Consider the following 19,081-nt stretch of genomic DNA (forward strand, 5'->3'; position numbering starts at 1 on the left):
TGCTGTGTTCTTGGCTTTGGAGAGTGTGCTTTTTACCCGTGCAGCCATGATTACAGGAAATTTGCATTCTTCCAGTATATTTTATTTATTTATTTATTTATTTCCAGTTTGATAACCGGGGAGGTCCACTGGGCCCAAAAGGCCCATTTTCAGTGGAGGCCCGGGGAGAAAAGCTCCATGTGATATACAACAAAAACAAGCATAGAGTTTTACATTTATACAGTTAAACATAGAATTATACATTTTGAATAACAAGTGTTTTTATATAACAAGGAGTAAACAAAATTGAATGGAGTAAAGGAGAAGAAGAAAAGGAAAAAAACGTGAGCGCAGTTCATAGTATATATACACAGTAAGAGAGCCATTAGCAGAGAGTAGTGATAGAAAGCTATATACAGTTATTTACAAGATAATCAATTCAAGGTTTGGACTTATACGTTTGATGCAGAGAGGGGCAGCTGTCGATAAGCAGCAAGAGATGGGCCCTCTAGGGGGTGAGAGGGGGGTAAAGTTAGCACTGAGTCTGTTCCATGATGTTGGCAATATCAGTTGGTTCTGTATATGTAGTGCCATTGTGCTGTAACTCAGAGCAAGTATGTGTGTTTCCATTGAGATTCTTGACATAGCTATAGAATGCTTTGTGGTTGTCTTTAGAGTCAGTGGCAATTTTGTTTTCGTAACTAGCTTTGGAGGATTTTATGAGGGAACTCAGCTTCTTACTGAGGTTGACCAGGGAGTTCCTTCAGTCATGGGATTTTACTCTTTTTTGCAACAGTTTCTTTCTTCTGTTGTAGAGTTTGTTTATGGCAGAGGACCACCAGATTGCTTCCTTTTTTTGGAGGATAGCATCTTGGTTCTATTATAGATAGCATGATCCATGCACTCGTGTAAGTGCTTATAAAGTGCATTTGTGTAGGATTCTGCTGTCGTACCTCTGTTGTCCATCTGCATGGGTGATAATAAAGTTTGCCACTTCTGGCTTTGGAGAAGCTTTTTATGGTGGTTTCCCTAATTTGGTGCGGGGGCGGGATGTGGATGTCTAGGGTGATTAGCTTGTGGTTGGATCTGACCAACGAGGAATTGACCTCTGGTGTGGAACACCAGTTGCCCATGTTGGTAATGACCAGGTCTAGGATATTGCTGTCCCTGGTGGAGGTGTGAATAAGTTGATCCAAGGCGTTGGAATTTATGAATTCCAGAAAATGTTGAGCAAAAGAGTTGGTACATGAGTAGTTTTTCCAGTTAATGGTGGGGTAGTTGAAATCGCCCATTATTAGGGTGTTGGGTTGTACCCCAATACTTTCCAGTGTATCAAGACATGAGGAGTGTGAATCCTGGGGCATGGTGGGGGGTCTGTAGCAAGCTACAATTTGGATTGCGGTCTTGCCCAAAGTTAGTTGCACTTGGTTAATCTCGGATGCATTATGCTGTGAAACTAACCTGGAGGTGTGGATATCCTTAATGAATATGGACACGCCTCCACCTTTAGTCCTTTGTTCCGGGTTAGGTGGCCAAAAGGTGTGGTATGAATTATAGCCTGGTAACGCAGGGGTGCTCTCTGGAGCTTTGAACCAGGTCTCTGTCACTGCATAGATGTCTATGTTCTCCATTTTAAGGAGTGCCTCGAGTGAGTACATTTTGAGGTTTAGACTTCTAGCATTGAGTAGCATTACCCTCAGATTTTGCTTGCTTATACCTGTTACGGTGGTGAATTTGTCATTTGAACCTTGCCTAAAAAAGGCACTATAGGGGTGGCAAGAGCCTTAGCCAGTATCCGGAATCCCAAGGGCGACAGGTGCAGGCCATCTCTGGCAAAGCATTGTGGTCTGTCGATCCTGTCGTCCCAGGAAGACAAATACTGGATCCTCTTAGAATGATACCAGAAGCTTAGCCAATTGTTGAAGTCAATCATTTTGTCCTTGTACTGTGGTATCATTCTGGGTGATGGCTGGATGCTACTCAGGGCTAGGGTCATACCTGCCTGGGCTACAAGATCGGAGAGCTCCTCCTCATATGCCATGAAGATTTGTACATTTGCTAAGCTGATCATTTAACAGATACAATCTTGTAACTATTTGATCATTTGTTTGTTATTGCAAAATTGGATTTCATGGATATGTTTTCCTTTTATTGATCTTTGAAATTTTTTGAATAAAAAATTATGTTTTATAAAAGAAGAACACACAATGATAGTGCTGCAAACTCTCATGACCCATCCAATGTATGTGCAAGGGCAATGAGTCAATCAACTGTTCATGGCCAGGGTAGAGTCTGTATTTCTTTTACTGAATCAGAGACTTGACTGTGGGCTGAAGTCTCATCTGACTGGAATGTTGATGACCAATCCATAACTAGAACACCCTCTTCTGTCCCTTTTTGAAAATTTGGAGCCGAGGCTGCTGCAGGCTTTAGAGCAAGTAACTAGAGTTAGTTGTTGTGGCAGCTGCTGGATCCGTATGCAGGATCTTTTTGATGATCTTAGTTGGTATAAAAATGCATGAGTCTGATTTTTGGGCAATTGGGGGAAGCTGTTATAATAACTATTCATGCCTCTTGTCAGCTCTTTCTTACTTTAGGTATAGTAGTAGCTGTGCAGGATACCAGCCAGATTTTTTTTTCTTTTAGTGAGATCATCTTAGAATTAAGCTTTAGTAACATCTGTTTTGGCTATTTAGCCATTTCCTTTTGGTTAGTGCAATGGAGAGATTATGGAACTTGTTTATACACGTGATTGTAAAGGCTGTGAGGCTTGAGCAGTAGACCTAAGCCCTAACTTTAGAAGTACAGAAAATAATATAGTGATGTACTGTAGATGCTTTTGCTGAAAATGTACTTATTTTTGTATTGGGAGACTAGCAGTAATATCAGAAGAGAACAATTATGTAAAGGCAAGCCAGGTTTACTTTAGGAACATCATAGCACTTTTGTAGCATCAGTACCTTAAACTTAAAATGAGATCTGAAATTGTAATAAAATGTGAGAGCAGTAGGTCAGGAAAATTCTGACTGGGTTTTGTGAGGAAAAATGGCTAATGTCTTGAAATGTTGTACACCATATTTATTTAGTACAATTGCTAAGAATGTTCTTGTTTTTGATTTTGTTGTTGCAGAGACAGTCCACCTCATGTCCCAGTTAAGGAACTTTCCACTGATGTGGTGATAAATGTCATTCGAAATATGACGTTGACGATACGCGAGTTCTTCCCAGAGCTCCAGGTGTTCCCAGCTTTGGGTAACCATGACTACTGGCCTCAGGTGAGCTTTCTGTTTAAAAGTTACATGTTTATTACAGTCCTGTGGATGCAAATTTTATTTTTTTAATCATATTGCCTATGCTTTGTGGTTGCTTCCATTCGTTTTATTCTTTTGAAGGGGCCGAAAATATAAATTGGCAGACAGTATTACTACAAACGGAACTTTGAAAGGACATCTATAACTGGTTCATTTATCTGGGGTATTGATTTCATTGTCATTCCCTGGTATACAAATCTCAGTATCTGACACCAGCCCATTGGTACAGCAGTAGCATTCCCATATAAAGCCTTCACATAGAAAGGCTATCTGAAAGACTGTGAGGAGAAATTGAGTGTTTTGAGACTAGATTTATTACTATGTGTTGAGAATTGGGGACTTTTTCAGTGATATTTGGTTTCTTCTTAATTGTTAGAACTTAGCTGTAGGTGGGAAATGCTGAAGGATTTGAAAGTATTCATTTGGTGTGTGTGTGTGTCACGATGAACTTGCACATTTTGAACATGACATCTTGCTCAGTGGTAATGGGAGAGGGAACTCAGTATATCACTTAAAATAAGGTCCTTGACACCTGCAATATGATAGCTACAGGACCACCATCCCCCTGTTCTGCAAGGCTGTCACCCCCCCCCTAATGCACACTGCTGTGAAGATTCCTGTCACTGGGAGTAAAAGAGTGAAAGGAGAAGAAAAAAAATCTCACCTGTATTTTTGATGCGGGTATATCTCCTGTGGCCCTTGCAGTTTTCACTCTTATACATCCGGATTGTTCACGATATCCAGATATCTCAGACACTTATCAGACAAATCTGTCATTGTTAGACAAAGAAAAAAAAATGTTGTCTTACACTGACCTGACTACTCAAGTTCCATTTTGGGCCCATATTTCAAAGAAGGACCATCAGTAGATTTGCTTTTTTTTTCTACTGTTGCACAATATCTGCAGTGGGTACAGATGTTGGTGATTTAACATAAGCACTTGCCATCTAAGCCTAAGCCTCACATCTTCCTCAGTGCCTCCTGCCTTGCAGAAATTGAACTGCGATTAGAAGAAAGTGGAGCAGCTGAATGAATGTTTGAAAGATTTTCAATTAATAGATATCTAGAAAAGTGTTGGTGGTCTAAGGGTAGAGGGTAAGGGATCTGAGCCTAAGGCCTGTGATTCTGATGCCTGCTCAAAAGTCCCTTGCTTCAACTTTGATAGTCAAGTTTCTGTTAAGCTGACTGTGCCACATCTGGTGGTGTACATCAGCCAGGTCAAACAGAGGAGATTTTTCACCTGGCCTAAATTGTTGGTCTGTTGCTATAGGTTACATTTGCAGCCAACATCAGCGTCTGACCTTTGTTTTAGAGAATGTCATTAGCTATAGTTTTAGGCTTGGGTCCTAGTCCTCCCGCATTGATTCAGACCGCAGGCACTCCAGCTTAAGAAGTGCTTTTGTTTGCTTATAATATTTGAAGATCCTCTCCTCAACAGAAACAAGGGTTCACAGTAGGCCAACATCAGTCTCTGCAGTCATTTGTTCACCAGCCATCTGTTTCAAGAACATTTATGTGCATGTTAAAAACCAAAGGTACTTTGCAACAAATTTTAAGATAAGCAGGGATCCACAATGCAAGATCTAGTGTCACCCACAATGGCCCTGTCTTTCCAAGTGGTGCTGTTTTTCTTTTTATAGTCCTCAAAATGCACCCTTTTATAAACCAAAGTCCCTGGTATATACCTGTTCCTGTCCATTTACATTTGTGTCAGTTGCTTCTTCCTGCCACACACACACACACACACACACACACACACACACACACACACACGGGGCACTCATTCTCGCCATGGTCACTTTTGTGAAAATGCCTAAGTAAGTTGTGAAATTGCAAGTGATCAGACTTCCAAAGATTTCACTGTTGGATCACGTGGAAGAAAATGTTTTATTTTATTTTTGTTTAAAAAGACTTTTAAGACTGAGAAAGTCCCATTTTCACTAAAAAAATAAAAGCACAATATTAAAAGAGACAAACACAAACCGAAACAAGAGAGTAGTAAAAGTGCAGTTTAGTAAAAGAATGAAAATAACTAATCATGGCATATTAGTACAGTAAACAAGTTTTTATGTAGCATACAGCAGTAACCAGAAGAGTTTGGTAAATTTCCAAAGTAACAGATACAAAACAGTGATAATCATTTTTCTGCTCAGATGACAGAAATAATGTGCCATCTGTGATGTAGCGGAGTGCTGTCGATTTATGAGTATAGGTAGAGACAGCAGAGTTGTGCATCTATACGCATTAAATAATCTGTTTGCTTCTAGCACATAAGATTTCCATGTTAAAAGAAGCCACTCACAGTTTTTCACTATAGAAAGTAGTATACTTAACTTATACAAGATATGTACCAGCAGGTTAATGGCGAGAGGGACATGACCAGTGAATTTGGCATCTGTAGTCTTAAATCTGTGTATAAGAGATAACAGTCTGATACCTAGAATGTTGACTGAGAATGAAGTGCATTTTAAGCAGCTGTAATCGTGACTGAGCAGTTCTGTTTTATATCCTCCTCTTTTTAGCCTGCATGTAGAGCAAGATAGTAAACGTGCTGCACGTCTGTTCTGTCTCACCTTTATTTCGTTGGTCAGATGCATCCATTGGGTTGTACTTTATGTGTCTCCTGAACAAGACACAGACAGTGATTTTTTGTGGCATGACATATTAACACTCTATTGAATAGCCTGGATTATGTATGCACATAATGAAAAATTGCTTTCATCCTAGGGATCTTGTAAAGGCATGGCATCATCATTAATTACCAAATTGAAATAGCTTTAGCGGATGTAGGGCAAAGTGAAAAAACAGATTTCACATTCTCCTACAGTAGGAAGTCTACTAATGCCAAACTTAGACACTTTCATACTGTCAGCCTTACCATCAAAACACATTTGTCAATAAGCTTATGGAGATCCCCGCTGGCTTATTAAATGTTTCATGATCCCTCAGCTGAAGTGCAGTAATAGTTTTCATTATTTATCTATCTGACTTGCATTTGTTTACTGGGAAAGTCTAACTAGGCAAAAAAATTGGCTTTTCGTCAGAGGCCCAGGGAGAAAAGCTCGTCAAGGAAATCTTCTCCTTTCGGCTTTTTCCAGTTGGGGGTTGTCACAGCAGAACAACAGTCTGCAGAATGATTGCAGTGGAGTTTAATGGTGTTGAGTTGCCAGCCCGGTGCTCAGTCTTCCACAGAAGGCACACACATGCACACACTCGTGCCTAGGGCCAATTTAGAGTGTCCAGTCAACTTATAGCATATCTTTGGGATGTGGGAGGAAACCGGAGCACCCAAAGGAAACCCACACGACCAAGAGGAGGACATGCAGACTCTGCAAAGAAGGCATCCCAGCCGAGAATTGAACCAGTGAACTTCTTGCTGTGAGGCAGCAATGCTAACTACTGCACCACAATGGTTCCTCAAGGAAATAGTAGTAATAAAAAAGGATTAACACTATTAAGACCTGTGTCTGGCATACAGGGCATCCTCCAAGCCAATTCTGATTGACCTACTGAGCATCAGCAAGTCAAATGGCATCAGAAATATTCTGCCTAGGGATCTAAACCTCTTCTGCAACATCAACAGAATGGTTTGGAGGGACAGGTATATCTTGCAGAGGAAATCACTGCTGTGGAACAGACTCCCTAGCCATGTAAAACAAAGCTTATCCCTTTCTATATACAAAAACAGCTTTGACCTATGGATTGGTAATAAAAAAATGTACCCCAGTATTGTCCCCTGTACTACTAATGGGCAGAGGCAGCTCCTAAATGCTTTATCCCACTCATTGGTCCTGTCAGATTATCTATGGTATAATCCCAGTTATTCTGTCTAGGGGTAATATATAATTATTGATGATGGGATGGGTAAGGCCAATTTAAAACCAAACAAGATAGGTTAATTCAAGCACCAAAAACGAAATTGGCTGGGCTTGAAATGGCCTGCAAGGGCAGCTTGCCTAATACTTATGAACTTGAAATTAAACAGTATTAGTAAAACCAGAATAATAAAAACTGTAATAGTTCAAGGTAAAAATGCACTGGTTCACAAATACAAAATCAGAGGTGGGTAGTGGAAGGATTGCTAAATAGAATATCAGTAAGAGAATGGCAGTAATCTTACAATACAATTATCAAAGTGTAGTATTACGAATATCCTCTAGGAAATAACAGTAATAATAAAGCCAAAATAATAAAGATAGTAAATAAGTAATTGTAAAATGTTGTAAATTGGTTCACAAATATAAAGTCATATGTGAGCAGTAGAAAGGATTAATAAATAGCATATCAATAAGAAAGTGGACATCATCTTGCAATACAATTAACAGAGTGTAGAATTACATAGCATGTAGCTTTAGTGAAGCAGAAGGGAGTATATTAGGACATGGTAGAGGTGTATATATGTGGCTGTCAAAAGTGTTATGAAGTAAAACAGAATAAATGTGAAGAAGATGGCAGCTAGTTTTCTCTATTTTCAAAAGGGCTGAACTTTGTTTCATATAGATCAGTGGGCATAGTAGATTGTTTATTCGAATTGCTTTGCTTATTAAGGAAATTAAATATGGGTCTTATTTTTCAGAACAATAATCGGATGCCATGTAGTGAGTAACTTAATAGACTGACGTTTTTAAGTGTGTTTAATCCACCTTTACACCACAGTCTGAACATTTTTGAATAAAATAGTGGAGAAACAAATCAGGGATTTCTGTAAGAAGACAAAACAATAGCAAACAGTACATATACTGGAATGTAACAAGATATGAAAGGGGTCTTTTAAATGAGTTGGCTAATGATGGTACAAACAGAGTAATGAAACCTGAGGAGGGGCGGGATTGTTTTAATGGAATTTGTGGTATGTATAGCAAACATTGATGATATTTTGAATAATACAGACAGGTGTTCATGTGTTTCTTTGAATGAAATGAGCAGAATTTATAGAAAGACTGAATTCATTGTTTGATTTTGTGTGCCAAGCAGAGCTCTCAGCTTTTACCAGCAGAATTTGGAACAAAGTAAAAGGCCCCAAATTAGGAACACATTTTAAATGTTGGGACTACTACCTTAGAAACTCTCAAAATGATTTCCAGTTATAGGAGGAATGGAGCAAAACTTTGAGCAACATCAAGGGGTGTCCCTACAAAATAGGGACAGCTGAGAGGTCTGGTAGTATTATACAGGAAATGTACAATTTTTTTAAGAGTGGATAAACCAAGGGTCCTGACCACGTTCGGAATTCCCAAGGTACATAAAACATAACAGACCTGTCTTTGAGACCAATTGATGATGCTGAAGTTCTAAAACACAAGCTCTGGCAGTATTTGTAGATCATGTGATCATAGGAGATTACTAGGCTATTGACCTGGAGGTCATTTTAAACCTAGCTGTTTCAACCCAATGTAATACCATAGAAGTGCTACCAAGATTGCATTTAGTGATGACTGCCCATGTCCAGGAGGGTTGTGAGCTGTATCCTCGGTAAGAATTTACAGTGCCCCATCCACTCATCCAGGTTCATCTTGAATACTGTCATAGAGATGCCCTGTTTCACATGAATTAGTAGCCTGTTCCAAAGATGGGAAGTCGCTGGGAGATAAATCTATCCCTTCAGCATGTTCTACTTAAGTAGCAGGCCATATTTAAGTCCCCGGAATGGGTAGCCCCAGACCCATTTGATTTATGGATATGAAGCAAGTTCATTAGGTTTGGATCTTGGATTGCTCTGTAGGCCAGGCATAAGTCTTCCCTAAGAACACTCTACAATACGGAGTATAGTGACAGGGACTTTAGTTGGTCTGTATAAGGAATGTGCTGGAGCCCCTTGATCTTCTTTGTTAGAAACCTCTGCGGTCTCTCTAATTGATGCTGGTGCTTGGTATGGTACATGCTGAATGGGCATTGTACTCAATTATGGGCTGGATAATTGCTGAGTATAGGGAATTTATAACTTCTTTTGCTCTTGAGGTGATGCCTTTACTAATAAAGTTTGCAATGTGGAAAGCTTTCCTTACTACAGTAGACACATGGTGGTCGAAGTTAAGGTTGCAGTCCACCTGTGATCCCAGGTCCCTCACCACATCATAGGCAGTTCATGGGTACTTAAGGTATTGTTGGTGATTTAATAGTGTGAAGGGACATTATGCCAAAGGGAATGATGATGTATTTATTTGCATTCAGTTTGAGACCATGACTAATACACCAGCTGATGATCTGCATGAGACCCTTCTGGAGGATACTGACATAATTTGGGGATTCAGTGATTGCACCTAGTTTATAGTCATCTGCAGACTTAGTCAGCCACAACCCCTTAGTTTTGACTGAACTTCTGAGAAGTGTATACCAAACAGTAGGGGGCACAGCACTGACCCCTGTGGCACTCCGCTGGTAACAGGTCTGCTGGTTGATGTGGAGTCACCCCCTTTGATATTATGTGTCCGGTTTGTGAGCCAGTTGGCAACCTATCTTACAATGAAGGGGTTTATATTCAGTTTGCTAAGTTTATCGGTAATGTCTGAATGTGGGATTGTGTTGAAAGCCTTTGCCAAGTCGAGGTATGCTGTGTGCACTGATTTGCCCTCATCAGTGGCCTTGGTCACACTTTCAAAGAAACCCACCTGATTTAACAGACAGGATCTGCCCTTCATGAAGCCAAATTTGATAGGATCCAGGGTTTGGAGGTCACCTATGTCTTTATTTTTGAGTTCTTTAATGATATATTCTGTGGCCTTATAGATGAGGCTGGTCAGGCTTATGCGTCTACAATTCCCTGGGTCTGTTGCTAGGCCACCTTTGTGGAGGGGAATAACTGTTGCTGTTCAATATTCCATAGGAACAATGTCTGTAATTAGGCTATGATTGAAAAGGGTACTTAGTGGTAATGCTAGTTCATGTTTTAGCCTGTTTAGAAGACAGCCTAGGATGTCATCTAGTCCTACAGAGGCTGTGATTTTTGCCTTGGACAGGGATTTAAGGACCTGCTATTCAGATATGTAGAGTGTGTGTGTGTGTGGGGTGGGGGTGGGGGTTGGGGGTTGGGGGAGGGTTTGTTGTAAGTTAGAAGGGGATAAGGGAGTGAAATTTTCACCAGACCTATCTGCTAGCAGGCTTGCTATCTATGATGGGGTCAGTGTGTGTGATACTGTTGATCACTAGTTCTGTACATGCTTGGGTCCTACCCTTTAGGTTACATACATAGCTGTAAAAGGCCTTATGGCTATCCTTGGCAGTACTTGCTAGGTTTCTATCAAAGGAGCATGGGTAAAAACCATGTCTTGCAAAATTATACTACCTTTTAAAGGATTAATGGGAGATGTTGTTCATGTTTCACTGTTGCAGTCATCACACTTGGGTTGTCTGCCTGCAGGTAGCCCTCAGTCTGCCCGAATACCAGAGTCTTGGGATTTCTGTGTTGGATGCTGTTGCCTCTTCCATGACGTCAGGTCATCAGGGGTATAAAACATGCAGCCAACGCCATTACATCAGCTTTTCTTGCTGAGCGGAAACCGAAGCAGAAGCAGTTTCCAAGTGCCGGTCGGCCCCTACCTGAAATTTTCGTTATTCAAGTTTCAGACCTGAAGTCTTCTAAAAGCCAAGTACCCCGTTGGAGATCCTTTTTTCTTGCTCTAACTGATGTTAGAAAAAATTAATAATTGTGTTGCCTGTGGAAAGCAAATACCTCACAGAGATTTTCATTCTTAGTACATCACCTGTCTAGGCCCAGACTATGACATTCCTCACTGTCGGTTTTGTGCCCTGTTCAACGGCCGAACTATTCATCGTCGGGCTATCTTTGTCGCTAAATTCTTTCGCTCTCGTTCTCTGTATTCCAAAATGGTTTGATAAGCCATCTGACTACCAATATTCCAAAAAAACATAAGGATAAAGACAGAGACAGATCGTATAGGTCCAAAACAGTCGATGATGCTTCCATTAAGCTAGTCACCAGTCCGCCGGTACTCAGTGAAGTGCTTTCGCAGCCCCTGATACTTGCTTTTACATATTCGCAGGCCTCTACTGAGACCCATTCAGAGTCCGGTATGCAGTGAGATGCTTTTTCGACTATGGAACCTGTGGATGTCTCTACCTTGGATGGGTCCGGAGCCACTGTGCAGACACCGGCTTCTGAGGGTGTATTCAGGCCTTCCGATGTTCATATTAAACCGACTACTTCGTTTCAAACTAAAAGTACCAAATTTCTCAGGCCCAGAGTTTGCACTACGCCTAGGAAACCGATGATCAAAGCGCATTCTCAGGCCCCCCATGCCACAGACACAAATGCTTAGAATGGCAGAAGACCTTATTACTTTAATTAGGGGAAGCCAGCCTTCCCCCTCTAAAAGACGAAGAACTGTTTTTCCTTCTGATTCTTCAGATCATGAGTCCAGTGACTCTGACCCTTCTGATTACCAGGACATACCTTTATCTATCTATGAGGATTCTGATGCAGAGGGAATCAGAGATTCCATTCCCTCTGCTTCCCCACCAGAGGATTTTTCTTTTGGTGAAACCCTGCATACCCTCAGAGAGCATTTCCAGTGGGAGTGCCAGGACTACTCACAGTCCAAAAAGAGACTCAGTGAATTTTTAAACTTGCCTCAGCACAGGCCTCTAGCTGTTTCTCCTGTTCTGGAAATTGTAGATGATGTCTGCATGGAATCCAGTCTTACCCCTGATACTTTGCCACCAGGTCCCAGGAAACCTGACAGGTACTACAGAGTACCTGACTCTCACACATTTCTATTTAAGAATCCTACTGCGGATCCAGAGACCATTTCCCAGGGAACTAAAGGCATTAAGGCACTACAGCCAAAAACCCTACCCGTTCGGACAGGGATTCCAGGGCTTTAGACAAATGGGGTAAGAAGGTATACACCTCTGCTACTCTTGCCATCAGGGCTTTAAATTGCTAGTTTCACATGTTAAAGTATCAGCAACATATTATGGGACTAATTAAACAAAAAATGATGTTGATTCCTGATTGTGCAGTACATAAAGATTTACAAGAGTTAATGCATTCTGCAAACCAAGTTGGAAAACATACTTTGCAATGTGGTTTTGATGCTTTAGAAGCATCTTGCAGGGCTGCTGTCACTGGGTCTGTTCTTAGAAGGCATGGTTGGCTAAAGGAAGAAATCTTGCCAGACCATGTCAAAGCAAAATTGCTAGATACTTCATTAAACCAAGAATGTTTGTTTGGTACTAAAGCAGAAGTCCTTAAAAAGATGGAGAAAAAAGCTAAAGCTATGCAAACTGCTAAAGATTTCCTACAGGTACAGCCACCTAGATTCAGTAGGCATTGGCGTTCTAAAAACTGGTCCTTTCCAGTCCCTCCCAGACCTTTTCAGTCCAAACCCAGGGGCAGCAGACCACCTAGACTACATTCTCAGGGTATGCACAGATCTAAACAATGGTGTGCTCCCTTCCTCAAAAACAGGTAGTGGTAAGCCACCACCTTATGAAAAAATTCACAATGACTTGTCCTTCATCCTTCCCAGCCATGCCCAAGTACTTGCACCCTTAGGAGGAAAACTTGCCCTGCATGCAAAAAACTGGGAGTATATTACCCAGGACCGATGGGTCTTGAACATTGTATCCCAGGGATACAGATTCTACTTCCACTGACTGCCAACCCCAAGTGAATGGCCAGACCTCCCCTCACACCAGTGGGCAGAGGCCCAAAAGCAAGTACTTTCTCTTCTCTGTATCAAGGCTGTTCAACCTGTCCCAACAGAGCAAAGGGGAGAGGGTTTCTACTCCAGACCGTTTCTGGTACCCAGAAAAGAAACCTCTTGGCGCCCTATCCTGGATCTGTCTATTCTCAACACCTTCCTGGTAGTTCCAAAATTCAAAATGCTTACTCTCCAACAGCTGCTTCCTATGCTAGCCAAGGACTCCCGACTAGTCACCCTAGACTTAAAAGAAGCTTATCTGCACATCCCCATAAGAGACTCTTGCAGAAAATATTGATGTTTCAGGGTACTTAAAAAGTCTCTGGTGTCAACATTCTCAGGACCTGGAAACAATGATTCCTATCATTCCTTGCCTAAGGACAGAGTTCTTTGGTGGGCAGAGGCCTGCTACCACAACAAGGGACTCCCTTTCACTCAACCCACCACCGCCCAAGCCCTGACAACAGATGCATCAGACTATGCATGGGGAGCTCATATGGCAGGCAAATGCATTCAAGGCAAATGGAGCTCAAAACAAATGCACCTGCATATCAATCAAAAAGAAATGTTAGCTGTACAGAATGCACTGACAGCCTTCAAATACCTTATCCTTCCAGGGCAACTATTGATAAAAGACAGACAACACCACAGTTATGTGGTACATAAACAAGCAGGGAGAACTCATTCCTACACACTCTGCATGTTAGCCATGGCTCTGTGGAATACAGCCTTGAGCAATCAAGTGCACCTGCAAGCTCAATTCCTGTCAGGCAAATTAAATTCACTGGCAGACGACAAGCAGAAATCTAATGGACCCACACGAGTGGAAACTGGAACCCAAATCATTCAAGCTTCTGATCCACAGGTGGGGGGCACCAGAGGTGGACCTCTTTGCTTCCCCCCAGAACCATCAATTGAGCAAATTTTGCACCAGAACTCCCCACAGCCAAGCATGGAAAGTGGATGCCCTGTCCTTTACATGGGAAAACCTCTCAGTCTATGCCTTTCCCCCTCTGCCCCTCCTCTCGAAATTTCTATTAAAGATCAAACAGGACAAGCCAAGGACAATCCTGCTTGCACCAGACTGGCCATGCCAGCACTGGTACCCACTTTTACGAAGTCTGACAGTAGTGCTACCATGGCAGGAGGGCCAGATTTTGCATCCTCATCTGCAAACCCTGAACCTAGCAGCCTGGCTCATCCCCTGACTATGTCACCAGCAACCCTCAGTAAACAGGTGCTGGATGTCTTCCTTGAGGCAAAGAGGCCTAGTACTAGGAAATCCTAGTCAGAAAAGTGGAAAATATACTGTTCTTGGAGCCAGTCTCAGGGAAGGGACACAACCATGCCCAACTTACCTCAAATCCTAAATTATCTAACAGAATTGCTCCACAAAGGCCTATTCTTCTCTTCAGTTAAGATTCATACCTCTACCATCTCAGCTCATTACAATACTGAGCCACCCCTCTTCTCTCACCCTCTGGTCAAACAGTTCCTAAGAGGACCCAAACATTTAAGATGCCCCTAGGAGAGCTCCCACTCCAGCCTGGGACCTTAACTTTGTACTGGTGAAGTTCACACTTTCCCCCTTTGAGCCTGCTGCTACAGCAGAGTTAAAATTCCTCCCTTGGAAAACTGCTTTACTTCTAGCCATCACTTCAGCAAGAAGAGTGTCTGAATTGCAGGCCCTTATGGCCGTGGAACCCTTCATTATTTTCCATGCAGACAGGGTTTCCCCTCAGGAATAACCCATCATTTATGCCCAGGGTGTTATCTGGTGTGGCTTTAAACCAATCCATTAATTTACCATTTTTTTCCCTAATCCTCAGAATAAAGGGGAAAGGATCCTGCACTCTTTGGATGTGCACAGGCAGCTTAGGTTCTACCTTGACAGGACTAAACCTTTCAGAAAATCGGACCAGCTGCTAGTCAGCTTTGCTACAGGGGCAGAGGGCAAGGCCATTTCAAAGCAAACCATTTCCAAATGGATAGCACACTGCATCCATTTCTGCTACAAACACCATGGAAAACCTACCCCACAGGGGATCAGAATTCATTCCACTAGGGCTACATCAACCTCAACAGCATTTCTCAGGAGAGTCCCTTCCAGGGACATCCTGGAAGCTGCAACCTGGAGTTCTGTACACACATTCACCAAGCATTACCACTTGCCTATCTTTTCTAATCCAGAGCTGGATTTGGCACAGCAGTCTTACAAGGCCTGCTAGCCAGCCCTTATACTTCTTGACTGGCTCCACCCTTCCTCAGCTTTGGGAATCAACCCAAGTGTGATGACTGCAACAGTGAAATACAAAGAACATAGTACAGTTGTGTACACTTACCACAAATGTAGATGTATTCACTCTTGCAGTCCTGGTTACCCTCCCTCGAGCCCCCTGACTCTTCTGTACATTCTACCTATCCTCTTTTTGCCCATATCTTATGGCAATTGTATTTACTTTTTACTGGAGGTGTTCCACACCATGTAATTTCTTCCTAATTTGAGGACTGCTGATATCTGGGACAAGAAAACTGATGTAATGGCATCGGCTGCATGTTTTATACCCCTGACGACCTGACGTCATGGAAGAGGCGACAGCATCCGATGCAGAAATCCCAAGACTCTGGTATTTGGACCGACTGAGGGCTACCTGCAAGCAGATAACCCAAGTGTGATGACTGCAACAGTGAATACACTCGAACATCTACATTTATGGTAAGTATATACAACTGTACTTTTTGAGGTAGATTAGTAGGGGGTGCAATAGTGCTACCTGGTTACAATAGATGTTATGGTTTTATTTTTGGTAATACCCCATAACAAAGGTTTAGAGTGGTTCTACCATGTGCGCATCCCCCACATCCCCTGCTCATTTCATATATATATATATATATATATATATATATATATATATATATATATATATATATATATAAAACATTTATATATATATATATATATATATATATAAACTCTGCGATCGCTCTACAGTGAGGAAATGGGTACATTTCCCGATCCCCACTGTACTGCGATCTCCAAGCAGAGCGTCGATTTCACAACAGAGAATGCACACTAGCATTTGCTGTTATGGTGTTGACAATTTCAGTTTGGCCACACACACATGCATATATATCTGTGTATATGTTGTAACAAAAGCAAGGGAAGGAGATTTCAATTGGGCCATGATTTTGAAATATAGCAACAACATTAATGAGGCTAGGACAATCATGGAAAAAATGGGCATATTGTTGAAAGATTCCCAGATATTTTTATGATGGCAGACACAAAGCCTAAGTTTGTGTATAAATAATCTGCCAACATTAAGGAAGGTCACCTTGGAGAAAAAAAAAAAAAACATGTTTCAATTTTAAAGGAATGAAAATGTGGACATTGTAATCAGTGTCAGTTTATCCTGGAAGGAAACAACATTAATGTTTGTGGCTTTGGGAGTATAAAAGTCAGGGGTAACTACACATGCAGGACAGCAGGGATCATGTATGTGAGCTGGTGCAGTTCATGCTTAGCCTTTTGTATATGGAATACACATTGACCAGTACACGGCTGCATTTAGGAATATCTGTATGATGTGAAGAAATGGATTTTAATAATGTACTCGCTAAGCATAGTAGCTAAGCCGCGGTGGTGCAGTGGTAGCATTGTTGCCTCACAGCAAGAGGTTCTCCTGTTTGATTCTCGGCTGGGGTACCTTCTGTGTGGAGTCTGCATGTCCTCCCCACGGTCGAGTGGCATTCGAAAGACATGCATGAATGGGCGTGCCTTCGCTGAAGGTTGGGTATCAGGCTGGCAACTCGGCATCATAAAAGTCTACTGCCAATCATTAGCGGACTGTTGTTCCGCTGTGGCGATCCCTAACGGGGAAAAAGCCGAAAAGACAAACACTCTAAGCATATGAAGGAATACACTGATTTTAAATATTTTAAATTTGTGAATTTAGACAGGGTGTCAGAGAACCCCAGAGTTGGTTTATGGGAACAGATTGTTGAAAAATGAGAACTGGAATGTCAAGTAATTCCTAGGTATCAAGGACAAAATTTCAGTATCAGGTTTATTATACATCAAAAGTGCCACTGTCATTTAAAGCTGCACTATGCATCTATTTATGTATTGTCATGTAGCTGTCTGTTTTAAAAAGCTTTTTTAAATTGATTGGATTCACATGGGCCTTGAACAGGAACCTGGTTGGTTAGAACATTTTCTTCTATATGGAAGGAACATGTAATTGAATTGACATTCTGAGGAAGGCTAGAGATGGTCAAAAACACAATCTGTATTCTCTGCATGTTTCTTTTGTTTCTTTGTTTTATGTGAGAAGTTCATCCTGTATTAGTGGAATAAATTGCGTGATACGTTTCAGCAACAAGTGTGGGCTGCCTTTGTATTTCCAAGGGATAGTGGGACAACAGCACTGCGGTTTACTAGTCCAACTCTAAGTAAAGGATTATAGCAAAGTGTGCTACAAATCTTCTTTCGAGGAAGCAGCACTTCAGTACTCTGATATGTATGCAGCTAAATACTTAAGGAGAACTTTCCTAATATCTGTGACCCCATGCATAGTTGAAACCCTGGCAGAAACAGCAAGTATATTGAATGCACTCTCAGTTTGTTTCATTTCCCTGTGAGACCTGCTCTGTAAATTAATTGCAGGACAATGTTTTGAATGCTGTTACTTTAGTGATTTGTCTCATTCCTTCCCTTCTCCAAAAATATATCAAACAAATTCAAGAATTTTTAATGCAGACAGTTGTAATTGCATAAACATAAAGAGAGCACTACTCAAATCCATATCTCTACTACAAAAGTTACATGCCGTGAAATGCCTATATTACCTTCAGACAGTTCTACTTTGAGCCTTTTTCACTGGAAGTCTGGGTTTAGTTCTGGATGCCATCCACCACAATGGCAACCTTCCCCTCTTTGTTTACTTCATACATAACATTGCTGTCCTTGTAGTAGTATCAAACCAATCAAAATGAAATTAGCCTGAAACTTTGCTAATGACATTTACTATATTGTTAATGTTAACATACTTAGAGCCCCTCTAGTTTGGTCTTGTCATATTTTTCTAAAGTCTTTGAATGTGGAATCCTGTAATCTTCCAATATAGTTAATCAGGCTACTGTTTCAAAATGTTCTTTCTGTTTTAGACTTCCCTTCTCTTCTCTGTCATAAGACCTGTAAAACCTTCTTACATCTTAAATTTTAGGTTTAGGCCTTTTAGAGAACTTGACTCTCTCTGAGATATTTAGTTAATGCTTAAAAAGCTAACTTTTCCAACTTTCAAGACACGTACTTGTGTATCTCTAAAGTTTCTGACCTTTGATTAGATTTTGTTATATTAAACATGAAAAGCCTTTGATTGCAGCTTCAAGGACTAATTCTGCTAGAGGTATATCTACTTTTACTGCCTTTTTCCCATAATGCCACTGTTAGTGATATTTGACTGCTACATCCTGGTTTTCTCTTATGTGTGAGATGCTGTAAGATGGACATTATTAATAGCTTGAGTCTGCTGTTGTGTGGCATATAGTTCAAAAATTGTGGCCATCCATGAAAATTATATAGGGTCTTTATCTTACTGGTTACTGAAGATGGAACTCTTATTTTCAGATATGAAAATTATATATTTGGCATAACATTCCAACCATGGTCCAACACACCCCACTGCTAGCCCTCCTAACCCCAAAGTCAATACTCTCCCAAACAAACATCTTTCCTTCTATTCAATAAACACTAGGAGTATTCTGAACAAAGTAAGTGAACTAGATGCTTGGATCTCCCACTATACTCCTGATATCCTTGTTCTGACTGAAACCTGCTTGAAATCCCAACACCAAGACATAGAGATCTTGCCCTCTGGCTATAGCATACACCATCTAGATCGACCAAAAAGAAAAGGAGGAGGCGTTGCTATCCTACACTCTAACCACCTTACCATTTCTAACTCTACTTTTACATCCCAAGCCTTCTCCCCAGCCAAAATTTTATCTGTAAACCTAAATATTAATAGCCATTCCACTATCACCATTGTAACAGTCTACATTCCACCAGGTGATAATATCCCCCTACTGGAAAATATGCTTGCTCATATCTCTCAACACATCCCAAAT

General features: G+C 41.2%; 1 protein-coding gene across 1 annotated transcript in view; it reads left to right on the forward strand.

Annotated features, from left to right (window-relative positions):
• The window catches only part of SMPDL3A (sphingomyelin phosphodiesterase acid like 3A), a 467,859-nt gene that overhangs the window by 121,524 nt on the left and 327,254 nt on the right, over positions 1 to 19,081 (forward strand). The window contains exon 3 of the mRNA XM_044073852.1: positions 3,110 to 3,254. Coding sequence (XP_043929787.1) covers positions 3,110 to 3,254 — 145 coding nt within the window. The remainder of the gene's footprint in view (positions 1 to 3,109; positions 3,255 to 19,081) is intronic.

The sequence above is a fragment of the Protopterus annectens genome, chromosome 1.part1, assembly GCF_019279795.1.
Source record: "Protopterus annectens isolate FY-2018-M chromosome 1.part1, PAN1.0, whole genome shotgun sequence".
Lineage (NCBI taxonomy): Eukaryota > Metazoa > Chordata > Ceratodontiformes > Protopteridae > Protopterus > Protopterus annectens.